Genomic DNA, 14,650 nt, shown 5'->3' with positions numbered 1-14,650 from the left:
ACACTGATGGCCTCCCAGAGGAGGAAATTGGGGCGCAAGGAGACCAGGACTTGCTTCCTGGGTACATCCAAATCATCTGCAGTCTGCTACCCAGGAGCTCGGTACCTCAGTTTCCCATCATGGCTTCTAGGACTGCCTACCTCTCAGGGCTATGAGAACAGTGTAGACTGTCACATTCTTGGATGGTGAATGACAAGAGGCGGCCCCTCCCACTTATACTCAGGAGATGGCCAAGGGAGAAGCAACTGGTTCTAGGAACACCGTCGTTAATGACAAAATCTACGTGAACCGTGAGCTCCATGGTGAGGCACAGAGACACATAAACAGGCTCTTACTTCCTTGTCTATCTATTCACCAGGGCAATTCACATTTATTGAACACCTCCTAAGTTCTGGACATGAAGCAGGGAAGTGGGGTTCACTGCAACCCCATCACTGGCTCCACACCAAATCATGAGCCCCCTACACACTCAGAGCACCCCCCCACACACACTCAGAGCCCCACACTAAATCATGGGTCCCTTAGGCCTGCTTTCCCTGGTGCCTAGAATTACGAGTGCCTCGGTGTTGGCCTGATAGCGGCAGCAAGGGTTTGGTAACATGTCCCCAGCAGTCTCTGGCTCCTGCTCCTGGTCCTCAGCTTTCACAGTCTTGTCCACTCCATGTGGGAAGACAGGGGTCCCACGGCATATCTGCAAGGCCTTGGGACAGCTGGGGATGTGGCAGGGTGCATCCTGAGCACCCCTCTAAGGAACCCCTCTAAGCATGCTGCTTCCACACAGGACAGTTGGGAAATACGACTCAGCCCTGTCCTTTCGGACCAGCATCCTCACTCAACTGGAGCCCTTGCCAGGTTCCCTGGGAAACCCCAACTCTCTGCCTGCCCCTCACGCCTGAGGTGGACCTGCTGGGCTTTTTGTCACCTCGTGAGGTCATTGTAGTTCAGTGGAGCCTGGTGCTGTCCACCCTTGCCTTGTGGACAGCACCAGGACACAGTCATAGCCTTGCCTTCATATCTAGCAATAGTCTGTGGGGGCTGGGGCTAAGGTCAGCATGGCCCACAGTACCAGGAGAGCTGGAGCAAGGGGCAGGAAAGAGCAATGGGCGGGGCGCTATTCTGTCACGTCTTGTTTTTTGTAAGTCTTGCGTCTGCTTGGACATCTCTCTTTGGAATCAGCTTGCCACCTTGCCACTCTGACCCCTAAGCTTTACCACCATGGGAGGGCTCTGCCTCATTTTTCTCTGAGTTACACTTCTCCTGTCTGTGCACCAAGGTATTTAACAGTGTAGGCAGAGACCATTAGCAGAAGCAGGCATCACAAGTGCCAGTTGTGAATCTGAACCAAGGGTATATGTCACTCTATGCATGGCAATGCCACCTTGAACCTTAGTTTCCACTCTTGCAAGGATAAAGGTGGCAGAAAAGAACTTGCAGAGTCTGAGCTACCTTGCACCCAGGCTTGTCCTTTGACCCTGGTTCCAGACCCGCAGGGGAGTCCTCAGAGCTCCAGATGGGCCAACACATCCCTTCAGAATACAGAACACAGGGCCTGAGGCAAAAGCATCTAGCAGGCTCCATATTGGCTCCAACCCTTTCCACTGGGAAGCACCCTGAGTGGTGAGTGATGGCTAAGAGACAAGCCTGTGGGCATGACAAAGACCCCCTCCCCCCCCCCCACAGACTCAGGGAGGAAGAGCATAACAAGATCCGGTCCTGACCTTTGAAATCTCCACCCACCTCAAGCCTCATAGGTCATGACCAGACCCAGTGGAAAGGTGAAATTCAAGGAAGAACCAAGGTTTGCATGGCTCTCCTGTCATGCTCCAGTCCCGATGGGCCCTGTGGCTCTAGAGTCAACTGGGACTCACAGAAGCACAGAGCCGCCACTCTGGTAACTAAAGTGTAAAAGCCACCACCTCCCCGAGTCTACTGCCTATTCTGTTCCAGGAACCTTGAGAGGTTTAGAGGAGTGATGGACAGGTAGCTGCTTGCCCTAACAACAGCCCCTCCCAAGAGGACACTTCAAGGTGGTGAGGGGGCTTGCTTGGTCTTCCTCACATGAGGGGCCACACCCGGAAGGGCCTCACACCTTGAGAAGGGCCCACTTACCTCTTTGGCAAGCTTTTGGGCCTGGTCATAGAGGTTGGTTTCCATCAGCCCAAAAGAATAGATGCCTTTCACATAGCTGGAAACAGAGAAAAGACTTCAGTACCCAGGAAACCCAATAGGTTCAGGTGGGATGGAGTCCTCCAACAGGGTCAGCTGAAGTCCATACACCTTGACCTGTATGTGACTGTGTTTGGACACAGGGGCTTTGCAGATGGAACCAAGGAGAGACGCAGTGGGTGCCAATCTGATCACTGTTGTCCCCTTTGTAAGAAGGCCATGTAGAGCTACTTGCTGACACCCTGACCACTCAGGCCTTCAGCAAGAGATGGCACCGGAAGACTGACTCATGCCCCCAACCCAGGGAGGAGCTGAGCTCAGCAGTCTTCCTTTTGAACTTTCTTTAGTGGAAGACGAAGTGCTGGTAACCTGTCCCAGAACCCTATGCTGCCCCCATAGCTGGCCCACTCCTCAGCAAGATCCACTTCCTCCGACATCAATTTGGGGTCTCTCCGCAGAGGAAGACAGAGTCTAGAGTTACTTTCCTGGGAAGCCCAGCCCTATGAATAACTCCTCCCAGGCTTTGTTTCACCATCCTTCACCCAGGCTGGGAGCACCCACTGACCAACCCAACAGATTTCAGCCCTGTCTGTCCAGTGCACCCTCCACTGTGGCCCACGTATTCTGAATGACCACAGACTTGTATTTCCCATTGGTCAGCCAGGCACTGAGCCCCAAGACGGTTGGCCACAAGGGGCAGAGGGGCTCTATCCTGTGTGAGTGAAACAGAAGCTGCTGTCTAAGACTCGGGTGTCACTTTTGCTGTCACACGGGCAAATGGCAGCTTTTACTGGAGAGCAGTGGCTTGCAGATGACTTTTAAAAATATCTACCACTCGGAAGCAGAGGTGGGCGGATCTCTGTGAGTTCGAGGCCAGCCTGGTCTACAGAGCGAGTTCCAGGCCAGTCAGGGCTACACAGAGAAACCCTATCTCGAAAAATGAACAAACACAAACATTTGCCAAGAGGTAGGTCAGGTACTATTAGCTCGGGAGTTGTTTAATCATCAGTTTGGCTGAACAATGGTGCCTGACCGTGTGGCCAGGTACCACTCCAAGGGTCACCACATATTAGATGTGTGCCGTGGGATAATCCTTCTGTACACTCTGAACATGTATTATTCTCATTGGTTAATAAAGAAGCTGACTGGCCTATAGCCAGGCAGGATAAAGTTAGGCGGGACAATCAAACTGAGGATACTGGGATGAAGAAGGGCAGAGTCAGAGGAGATGTCTCCAAAGAAGAATGTGTAGAAAATGAGGTAACAAGCCATGAGCCACACAGAGAAGCATAGATAAAAAAAATATGGGTTATGGTGAGATGGCTCACAGGTTAAGAGCACTGGCTGCTCTTCCAGAGGTCCTGAGTTCAATCTCCCAGCAGCCACATGGTGGCTCACAACCATCTGTAATGAGATCTGGTGCCCTCTTCTGGCCACAGGCATACATGACACTATATCATAATAAATAAATCTTTTTTAAAAAAAATGTATTTATAAGAAAAAAGAAATATGGGTTAATTTAAGTGTAAGGGTTACCAATAACATGCCTGAGCAATTGGCTAAGCATTTATAAGTAAAATTAAGTAAAAACTTTGTGTCAGTTTTTGGGAGCAGGTGGTTGGGACAGGAAAACTCCACTTACAGATGTGAGTACTTAAGAGACAAACACTCTCAATACCGTGGGTGGGTCGCATCCAATCAGGTGACAGTCAGATACAAAGAGGAAGTTGACTTTTGTGGGAGTTTCTAGCCTGTCACCCTGCCCTACAGGTTCTGAATTTGCCAGATGCCACCTAAGCTGCCCTCTGGAGAGCACTCCTTCTCCTTGCAGCAACTAGTGCATGCACAGGTCATTGTTCTAACCGTCTTGAGAATAGACAAGGACATGGCCACAGAATCCTTGGCCCCGTACAGATGAACAAGGAATAGTCAGGCATGATGGCTCATTACTTGTAATCCCAATACCCAAGAGGATAAGGTGTAAGAGTGTCATAAATTTGAGGTCAACCTGAGAAACAGAATCAGATCTTATCTTAAAAAAATAAAACTAATGATAAACATGAAGCATGGGTATTAAGCTTTGGAAAATATAATCTTGGGGATGCTTGTTACTACAACAACAAATCCTACCTGACTAATACACAATGGTACTACCTCATTCACAGGATGGCATGAAGATCAAATGAAGAAAATGAAGCCTTTTAGATTAGCAGCAGGTGTCCCATTACCTTTCTACTGGGGCCAATACAGTGTCTATGCCTTTAGAGTAGAAGAGAGAAACTGAAGAATGAGATAATGTGACTTCTTGTTGGCATGTACCTGCTAAAGGGAGTGTCACGTGTCCAAAAGGGGTAAACTCGAGCCACAGAATCTCGCATCTGCTCCTGGTAGCCCAGGTAAAAGTAGGCATCATGGGAAAACTTCAGGGCCAACATGTCTGTTGGGTGGTCCCGGAGGATCTGTTCCCAGAGGTCACAAGCTTTGGGAAAGTTCCTGCAAGCCAAGAACACACTGAGCATGAAGTCCACATCCACAGGGGTGGAAAGCCATCCTATGTCTTTCTCTGCCTGAGCTGCTTTGGGCCATTAGGTCTGGGGCTGGAGAAATGGCACAGTGGGTAAGTGCGGTTGCTGTGCATGCAGGAGGACCTGAGTTCAAATCCCCAGCAGCAGAGTACAATTCAGGCATGGCCATGTTCCTGTAACCCAAGTGGTGGAGAAAGGAGGGTTTCTGTGGCTTGCTGTCCCCCAGTCTAGCTGAAAGACCATCAGCTCTAGGTTCAGTGAGAGACCCCGTCCGTCTCAAGGGACTGAGAAGGAGAGCGTCAGGATGGACACTTGACATCCTCGGCTGACCTCTGAGCACAAGGGCACGTGTACACCTCACCAACACAGATATGTGTGTACTCACTATAACACACCCCTGCACACAAAATAAATAATACTATATATATATACATATATAAATTATAGTTATGCACATATGTCACGCATGGGTCATTAAACTAAAAATGGTGCGATCTGAAGAGAGGAGGAAATAGAAAAGACAATGGACTATGTGTGACATGAAAGCACAGAGACATTCTTGGGGGGAGAGTGGGGCAGGGGCTTGAGGACAGATAATGGGAGAACAATGTGTGATAACACCCTTTGCTTTGTATGTCAATAATATTCATAAAAAGAAAAATGTTTCCAATTAAGAACAAAAAGTTCCATCAAGAGCTAGGAATGTAGCTGGAGCTTGCTTAGCAAGCAGGGCTCTGGAGCCCATACCCAACACTGCACAGAAGGAAAAAAGTTACAGACATTTCTCTGTATATATTTTTTACCTTAGGTTGTACCTCATTGTAAGCTGCTATGCTTACTCTGACTTCCCCAATGTAACAGCTCTGTCCCAGCAGGGGAGGGCTTCCCCAGCGAAGTTGTTACAATTTGTCTCTGATCCCTCTGAGTGTAACAACTCCACTCCCTTTAGTGGAAGGTTTCCCCAGCAAAAGTGTTACACTCCTAAAATTCAATAAATCCTCACAAAAAAAAAAAAAAAAAAAAAAACCCATGGGAACTTTTATCCTCTCCTTCAACTTCAAGAAGAAAACAAGGGAACTGGAGGAACGCTCAGCGGGTAACAGCACTTGCTGCTATTACAGAGGCCCCAGGTTCAGTGCCCGGGGCCCCAGCACAGCTTAAATCATCTGCAGCTCCATTCCAGGGGCTCTGGTGCCTTCTCCAGCTCTCCTCGGGCACCAGGCACACATGTGATACACAGACATACATAGAAGAAAAACACTCAAGACACATAATATAAAAATAAATAAAATTTTAAAAGAAGAAGAGAAAAACAGGTAACAGGTTTGGGGTGTATATGTGTGTGAGTGTGTGTGTGTGTCTGTGTGTGTGTGTATGGGGGGGCAGAGGTCAACATCAGGTGTCCCTTTTAATTGATCTCCCCTTGTTTCCACAGCCTCTTATCGAACCTGGACCTTATCAATTCAGGCAGACTGGTGGGTCAAATGAGCGCCTGGGATCTATCTGCCTGTCTGTCTCTACCTCCCCGGCCCCCAACCGGGTTACAGTATAGAACACCATGCCTGGCTTTTTGACTGGGTGCCGGGCACCTGAACTCAGATAGATCCTTAAGCCTGTGTAGCAAGCACCCTATCAGCTGAGTCATCTCTTCAGCCCAAGGAGGCTTAACCAATTGCCAAGGCCAATTTGCCCCAACACCACGAGGCACTCAGAGAACCTCACATTTTCACCGAGTCACCAGAAAGTGGTGGAACTTTCTTTGTCTAAGCCCCTGAGACTCCTCCTCATCAGCTTGAGGTATCTACTCTAAGGGACATCTCACCTGGGTCACCCAGTCCTTCTGGGTAGACAGAAGGACTGCCCTAGAGGACTGTGGGAATGGAGACAGGAAACCACCTGGAAGGCAGAGAGCTAATGCACACAGTATTAGAATTCTGAACATACCCTAAAGACCTGTATGTTGAAGGCTGGGTGTCTCAGCCTGTGGTGCAACCTTCCAGGGTTTGGGATACTAAACTAGGTCACTGGAAACATGCCCTTGAAGGGAACATTAGGACCTTGGCCCCGTCTTGACTTTCCTGGCTGCTAAGAGGTGAGCAGCCTCCTCCACTCTCTATTACTACCACAAAGCACAAGCAATGGGGTAAGTGCCTCTGAAACAATCTGCCAAAACAAACCTTTCTTCCTTAGAAATGTGTGGTCTTGGGTGTTTTGTTACAACAACAGAAAGCTGACAAATACAGCCCTTAGGGCAAGAAGCAAACAGATTTCCTCCTCTCTCCCTCTCCTAGGTGTTGTGATTAAAATAACAACCATGTAAATGAACCAAAGCTATTCTGAACCCTAAACTACTGGGAACTCTTGCTAAATACTTCATTCAGCATTCAATTTGGGGTAGAGCAGGCTGGTGAAACTCTCAAACCTCTGAGGCATCACCTTGTACAAGCCATCCCCAGCCCAGGGAGGCTTCTCACCCCTTGGCAAACGTCTCCACTGCGGATACATGCAGTTGCTCCCGAGGTGTCAGAGTCTGGCTTTGGGAAACCTCCACCATGGTCTTCACAGCCAGGTCCAGGTCTTTGTCCAGCTTCACGGAGCTTCCCGTGCCAATGAGCACAAGGCCATTAGCGATGGCATGACCCATGGCTGGCAGAAGATTGGAAAACAGCTGGTCACTCAGCCTAGCCCAGCCCTGCATTCTACAAGGTGTTGAGCCACGCCGGGTACAGGTTTGCTGTGTGTGACGTCACTGTCAAAACCTGGATCTCAGCTCTGGCCTTTAGCACCTTCTAAGGAACCGAGGTCATTTTTTTTTAAACTTGGTTTTCTGTTGAACCCTGAGATCTGCAGTACTTCCCTCTGCCCTCATGAGCCTGGCAGAAGCTGCAAACCAGCTCATTGACTGGTATTATTGCTATAACCAGCTCAGACCTCCTGGGATGTTCAGGGGATGCCATTCAGGGAGCTGAATCACCGAGGCCCTGAGGCACAGACTGTGATCTCATTTTGCTGTCCTCACACATGAAGTACAGGTGGTGGTTCTTACTGAAGGTGTGAGGTCCTAGGCCCTACCCATGCTTTCAAGCCCCATCTCCAAGAAGGCAGCTGTCCCCTGATTTGCAGAACTCAACCACTGACACTGGCCTGGAAAAAAGAACCACAGTACTAGGATCCCCTCTAGCCCAGCTAGTGGATCCTGCTTACAGCCGGATTCCACCCTGACCACCATCTGTCCCTATGGCTGCATTTGGCTTGTTCTGCTTTTCTCTGGGTCTCTCCTCATTCTGTCCTTGCCAGGTTAATAGGGCCCCTTGGCTTTAGCTATGCTAGGCTGCTGCATGTATTAAAAATGTCCCTAACATCCACCTTCATTTTATAAGTCTTCTCAAATGCCAGGAACCTCGCCCCATACTCGGCCACCCACCTTGGATTCTGAAATGTACTGAATTGACCTTCCCTAGCCCACTACATCCAAGGCTTGCCCATGAGCTAGCCTCTGTCCTCCATCTTCATCCGGCTCTGGAGATGTCCTGAGTCCTGAGATCCCTGACCAAGGTTTCAGGAGCCATCTCTTGTGTTCTAGGATTCTGGGCTTTAGAGCAAGCCGAACTCAAGTAAGTGCCTCACTGTCACTGATTCTTGGTTTCCTCATCTATGACGTGGAATTGATGTTCTACGTCAAATTGATGATACTTAGAGAAAGATCTAGAGCCTTCTAAAGGAATGGCATCCTCGTGGGCTCAGCCCACAAGGCTGAGTTTTTGTGTTTTGTGTTCTAAACACAAAAGTAGCTGTCATCATCCCCCCCCACACACACCCCTGTGCAAGTGTCAGCTCAGTCATGGTCCCCAATGTGCCCCTCCCCCAAGCCAAGCAAGATCCATTGTCAGAGCATGTGAACGGTGCTCCTTTACCTAGGGAGAGCTTTATTCTCTTACCAAAGGTTGGGTCTGCTGCCTTGAGTTTTGACAGGCAGCCCTCGATGCCACCAAGACTCTTGTCATTGGTCCACTTGACATACTGGAATGAGAAATGCAAGACAAGTCTGTCCGCACGGAGTCCTTAGATCATATCAATGAAAGCATGTACCTAAAGTATGTCCGCATGGAGTCCTTAGATCATATCAATGAAAGCATGTATCTAAACTCAATTTTTTAAATTTTTTATTTTATTTTATTTTATTTTGGTCAGGAATACTGGAGATCAAACTTGGGGTCTCACATAAGCTCCACTGCTGAGGGAGTCCCAGATCTGAATTATTTTTCTTTCTAGAACACTAAGAATTTTCTGGACCCTAATTCAAAAAAGGTATAACTTAATTGATCTAGGATGAGATTAAAGACACATGATTACCCGGGTAACATCTCCTAGGGCTGGGGATGCCCACTGCCAGAAAAAAACTGTAGAAAAAGCTGGTCGTTCCCAAGAGATGAGGTGAGGCACGTCCCCTTCTTCAGTACCAATAGCCCTGGACCCACTCCCTCCCCTGTCCACTGCCGAGGCAGGCAGATCTTCCTTCTGCTTCCAGCCTGAGCTCTCTTCCTTTCTGTCTCTCTCCCAAAGAGGTAGCTGCTGCCATGGCTACCCCTTTCTCTCTCTCTCTCTCTCTCTCTCTCTCTCTCTCTCTCTCTCTCTCATTCTCTCTCTGCCTCTCTCTGTTCTTTCCCCTTCTCCCTTTTCCCTCCCACAACTCACTAGATAAATATACAATCTCACTCTGCACGGTGTGCCCATCCATCTCAGTCTCTCACCCACCATGTGACTCCTGCCTAGGACCCTCTGACCCTCATGGATCGCGGGCCACTCTGGGGCTACCTGCCTGGGGCTTGCTGCTCTTGGTCTCTCACCTGCCATGTGGCTAGGGAGCCTGCCTGGGACTGGCTGCCTTTGTGGCCTGCGTGGTCTTGTGCTCGCTACCCACTGCTGCCACTTAGGGGACCAGCACCGTTTTATTTTTACTTAAACCATAACAAATTACACAATTCCTGCTTCATTTCTTTCAAAAATAACCACAATAAGCAAGGTATGGTAGCTTACATCCATGATCCCGCAATCGGGGGACCGAGTCAGGAAGCTTGTTGTAAGTTCCAGGCCAGTCTGGACCACAGCATGAGACTCAAACAGATGAACAGACCATGGTCCATGTTCATTACAGTTAGAGACACAAAGACTGGAAGATGGGAAGGCCAGCTTTTGCTTTCTGTGACTTCAGACTCAGGGGCACATTGACTCTGCCTCTGATGTACTAGATGACCCTTGACTCAAGTCAGTTCGATTCTCTGAGCCTCCACTATTCCAACCTGGCAGAAAGGCTGCTTGGACCTTCCTTCTGAGACCCCGTCCCCTCTCCCATAAGCCTCCAGGACCCTGAATTACAAGATCCTTCCTTGGTGTGGAACCGCCTGAGAATCGGTGAAGGTCTTAGCCCCGCTAATATGAGATGAGCCTTAGGACAGGACAGGACCCCATGACGTCGTGGCAGAGCTCACAACAAACCCTCAGCAGGACACAATGGGACACCTGTGGAAGTTCAGCATTTTCAGCCCCCCTTGGGGCATCCATTGCTGTCCACCCTTGAATTTGGGACCTTGGGTATAGGGGTACTGGGGCAGGCAGAGACACACCCCATATTGTTGGACCACTGTGGGGCAGAGTACAGACCTTTATTGCGATGGGATTTACAGACCATTCACCAGCTGAAAGCCCTCCTCAGAAGCCTTCAAGGAAGACATGAGTCTCTTGGCGGGCATACCTGGGTCAAGGTGGCATCAAACAGCTTGCAGGCTTCATTGCTTGTGGTTGAGAGCGGGAGACCGGCATCCTTCCATGCCTGCACAACAGGGAAGGAACACCAGGAGTTTACTGAGCTGAGTCTCCAGCCCCTTGCTTACTCCTCTGTAAGATATCTAAGAGAGACCAGTGAGGTGAGCTCAAGTGTCACTCAGTAAATGGGAGACAGTAAATGGAGTCTCATTAGCAGAAGTGATGGGAAGCCTGGGCCCGGGTGTGTGTCTCAAAGAATGTCTGACTTGTCATCTGCCTAGCAAGGTGTGTACTCTCTGCCAACATCGTATGGGAGGAGTCTTGGAAATCCTTCAGATTATAATAGCTGCCCTCAGGGACCTGGGTGCTGCACACTGCCAATGTCTCCCGAGGGCGTGGGACATGACCTTTAGTCCTGGTCAGCAAAGGACTGCACCTCCCAGGACTTGGAAATTAGGTGGCTGTGCTGCTCCGATCTTCGTCTTCTTCCTCTGAAAACCGGGCTCAAGGTCCCGGCCCCGGGTAGGGGCTACATAGGAAATGCTTCCTGAAGCCCTCGCCTGAGCTTTCACTGATGCCCTACTGGGAACCACTCCGTAGTTCGCTCCACCCTCAGCTGCAGAGGAACAGCGCGCTCAAGACTAGGTCTCCTGCCTGACCTGCAGGTTTGCTCCCGACTGCTTGGCGCTGGGCCATCTCCTGGACCCAAGAGGACCCAGACGAGGGGGTGCGCGTACCTGGCAGTCTCGCAGTGACATGATTGTGGTTTTGGTCTGCAGAGTGAGTGCCACCCGGTCAAGGCTCTAGGAAGTCCCTGAGGCCTTCCGGGGAGGTGAGAGTATTGTTGATTGCTGAAGTGGGCGGAGCGAGGGCGGCCGCGCTCCCCTGATCTCTCACTGGTGGCTTCGGGTGCACGTGTCCAGCTCAGGGCCCAGACCTGCCCGCCCCTGAAACCGGGGGTGGGTGTGGGAGGTGTGGGTGTCTGTGTGGATGTGGGGAGGAAATGAGGAGGGGGTGGGGGGAATAGGAGGACACACCTGGGCGCCCTGGACGTATTCCCCAGCTGGGGTGCTCAGAACAAGCATGGTGATTGCAGTCCCTGCTACCAAACCCTACCTGACTAGAGGTGACCAGCTCAGAGTTGAGCTTTAATGTCCCCTGGCCATCTGATGATGTGGGTACCCGTGATCCAGCCTCTCCCGGCCCGAGAGCCTGCTTCACTAGGTCAGAGACTCTCGGGAGGTTTGGGAGCCCTGGACCAGTGCTTGGAGTCTCATACACCTTAGTCAAGAAGTGTACCACTGACACACAGTGTGTGTGTGTGTGTGTGTGTGTGTGTGTGTGTGTGTGTGTGTGTGAGTGTGTGTGTGTGTGTGTGTGTGTTTGTGTGTGTCTGCCAGTTTTGAGTTAGGATCTCACTAAATTGTCCAAGCTGGTCTGAGATCAGCTTTGTTGCTTAGGTGGGTTTTGAACTTAGATCCTATTGCTTAGAATTGTTACATTACTTGCCTATAACGCCTGACAGCGGTACAGATCTGTCCCACCAGGCCTGGTTGTTGCTTCTAAGTTCTAGGTAGTCTTCCTCTGCCTGCCAGTCTCAGACACTGGATAATTCCTCACTGGCAAGCTTCACTATCACTCCGCTGCTGCCCTGGGACAGTTCCCTCCCTACTATGGAGTTTGAAGGATAATACAGTTCCCTTTGTTCCCTGTAGGAGTTTCTTGCCAGTGTGTGGGAGTCAGGTGAGCAATCATGGTGCAGAGGCAGATCCATCTTTGTTTTAAAATGTTGGGTTGTTTTTTTTTTTTTGTCACAGATTTTCTGCATTATTGTTCACTTTCAGATATAAATTAAAATACTGTTTTATATAAGTGGTGAAAAGATACCCCTCCCCTTTTTTAAAGACATTTTCGCCACGTAGATCAGTCTGGTCTTGAACTCACAGCGGTCCACCTGCCTCAGAATCCAAAGTGCTGGGATTAAAGTTGTGTGCTGTCCCAGCTGGCATGGATACCATTTTCTTTTCTTTTCTTTTCTTTTCTTTTCTTTTCTTTTCTTTTCTTTTCTTTTCTTTTCTTTTTCTTCCTCTTACTCTTCCTCTTACTCTTCTTCTTCTTCTTCTTTAGAACATCTGAATTTTTAAACCCTTCTTTACAGGTTACCTAGCCCCCTTTTGATTAAGAAAATGGTAGAAAGTTAGTAACCGCCACAAGCAGACGCCAGGCGGTGGCACATGTCAATTTTTCACAGAGTCTTGCTTTGCGGGGTATCTGAATGCATTGCTCGGGGGCTCTGCTCAAACTTACTGGAATCACTCATGGCAGATTTTAGCCCACAGGTCGCTCTTCCCCATATTTCTTTGTAAACTCATCAGCATTCTTACAGAATTTTTTACGGTCCTTAGAGTATTCTTCAGCTAGGTCAGCCCAGAGTGGGTGCTCAGCCTGGGGGTCGTTCACCAGTGCTCTGAGGGACTGGATTACGTGGTCGGTTTTGGTGGCTGGCTTCCGGTTTTCAGCACTAATTACCGGCAGACAGACCTGCCCTTTCTCATCAATGTTAGGGTGGCAGATCTTGGTTTTAAATGTGATCTTGGGTGGTTTGAATGGATACTGTGCTGGAAAGTTGATTTCAATTCTGAAGGCCCCCTTGTCATATGGAGGGCTGTCAGGAACAATAAGCCCTTGCCAAGTCAATAAATTAGCTTCATCAACCTGGATGTTACGGACGTTTTTCATTCCACATTTGTGGATCTCTTCAGGCTCCTTCACCAGCCTCCTGCTGGCCGCCATCTTGGATCTGGTGCTGCTGCATCTATACCATTCTTGACAGCAAGTGAGATTGGCAGTAATTCCAATGTCTAGTGGACTGCTAGGCACAACACTGACACATCCACCACTAACAAAACAGATCAATTGAACTTCACTAAATTAGCATATTTTCTGAATCCAAGGGCACTGTCAGGAAAAGAATGGATAAACTGCAGAAAGAGAGAAAACACTTGCAAATCATGTGTTAGATAAGGGCCTAGTATCCAGAATCTGTGAAGAATCTTGGGACTGGGGAGATGGCTCAATAGTTAACAGAACTTGCTGCTCTTGTAGAGGACCCAGGTTTGGTTCCCAAAAGCTACACCAAGTGCTCAAAACTGTCTGTAACTCTAACCTGGAGACCCAATGTTGTTTGACTTCTGTGGGCACCCGCATGCATATGGTGCACATAAACTCGGGCAAGTACACACACAAATACATAAATACTAATGAATATTTTTTTATTTTACTCTTAAATATTTATTTATTTATTTATTATGTATACAATATTCTGTCTGTGTGTATGTCTGCAGGCCAGAAGAGGGAACCAGACCTCATTACAGATGGTTGTGAGCCACCATGTGGTTGCTGGGAATTGAACTCAGGACCTCTGGAAGAGCAGGCAATGATCTTAACCACTGAGCCATCTCTCCAGCCCCTACTAATGAATCTTAAAAGAATAATTCTGACAACTCAAGAGGAAAGTGTTAAAAATCCAAGTGAGAAACTGGCAAAGAAAGGAAAAAGAAAAAAAAGCAAGTGGAGGATTTGAACGGACAGCTCCCCAGAGAAGACACACAGTTGGCTTCTGTAGAGTTTGTAAGGAGGTTCACAGTGCTGTAGGCAAGTGAAAGAAGTCAGGCACAACAGGAAACATACCACCACCACCACCACCACCATCATCATCATCATCGTCCTCATCATTGCCATCACCATCAGCATAATCAGCAGCAGCATCACCCAGCTACAGCATCATCACCATCATCATCGCCACCACCACCACCACCATCATCATCATCATCGCCATCATCATCATCATCTTCATCATCATCATTGCCATCACCACCAGCATAATCAGCAGCAGCATCACCCAGCTACAGCATCATCACCATCATCATCATCACCATCATCACCACCACCATCATCATCAGGTCTATGTTAAACATCCAGAATAGCAGATTGGTAGAAACAGAAGGCAGACTGCTGGAGGGCAGGGCAGGGGAGGATAAGCAACCACTGCCAGTGGTGGTGGTGAGGTTTTCTTTGGGGTGACAAAATATTTGGCTGCAAGACCTTGATTATGTACTTACTACCATGTAGCTTTACCCTTCTGAATGGGTCACCTGATGTGATTATCACTTCAATAAAGATGCTGTCTTGATGAA

The 14,650-nt window shown here is 48.9% G+C and overlaps 1 protein-coding gene, 1 long non-coding RNA gene and 1 pseudogene across 7 annotated transcripts in view; 1 reads left to right on the top strand and 2 right to left on the bottom strand.

Moving 5' to 3' along the window:
* Positions 1-11,325, bottom strand: part of LOC125407376 (tetratricopeptide repeat protein 38) — a 25,076-nt gene extending 13,751 nt beyond the window's left edge. For all 6 annotated transcript variants that reach the window (XR_015735677.1, XR_015735676.1, XM_087899152.1 and 3 more), the window contains exons 1-6: positions 11,192-11,325; positions 10,444-10,521; positions 8,630-8,711; positions 7,166-7,337; positions 4,486-4,659; positions 2,110-2,185 (exon numbers count right to left, since the gene is read on the bottom strand). Coding sequence is in view for 4 of the 6 variants with exons in the window: in XM_087899152.1 (XP_087755278.1) it covers positions 2,110-2,185; positions 4,486-4,659; positions 7,166-7,337; positions 8,630-8,711; positions 10,444-10,521; positions 11,192-11,212 (603 nt within the window). In the remaining 2 variants the exon portion in view is untranslated. The remainder of the gene's footprint in view (positions 1-2,109; positions 2,186-4,485; positions 4,660-7,165; positions 7,338-8,629; positions 8,712-10,443; positions 10,522-11,191) is intronic.
* On the top strand, positions 11,151-14,650 carry LOC148118994 (uncharacterized). The gene is made up of 2 exons (XR_015735678.1): positions 11,151-11,286; positions 13,799-14,650. It is a non-coding gene; the product is annotated as an uncharacterized LOC148118994 (long non-coding RNA).
* LOC146890971 (ubiquitin-conjugating enzyme E2 L3 pseudogene) lies at positions 12,718-13,282 on the bottom strand (annotated as a pseudogene).

This window comes from Myodes glareolus, chromosome 19 (genome assembly GCF_982192425.1).
Source record: "Myodes glareolus chromosome 19, mMyoGla1.1, whole genome shotgun sequence".
In the NCBI taxonomy this organism is placed as follows: domain Eukaryota; kingdom Metazoa; phylum Chordata; class Mammalia; order Rodentia; family Cricetidae; genus Myodes; species Myodes glareolus.
The sequence above is the reverse complement of the archived record's forward strand: the minus strand, read 5'-3'. Positions and strand labels throughout refer to the sequence as shown.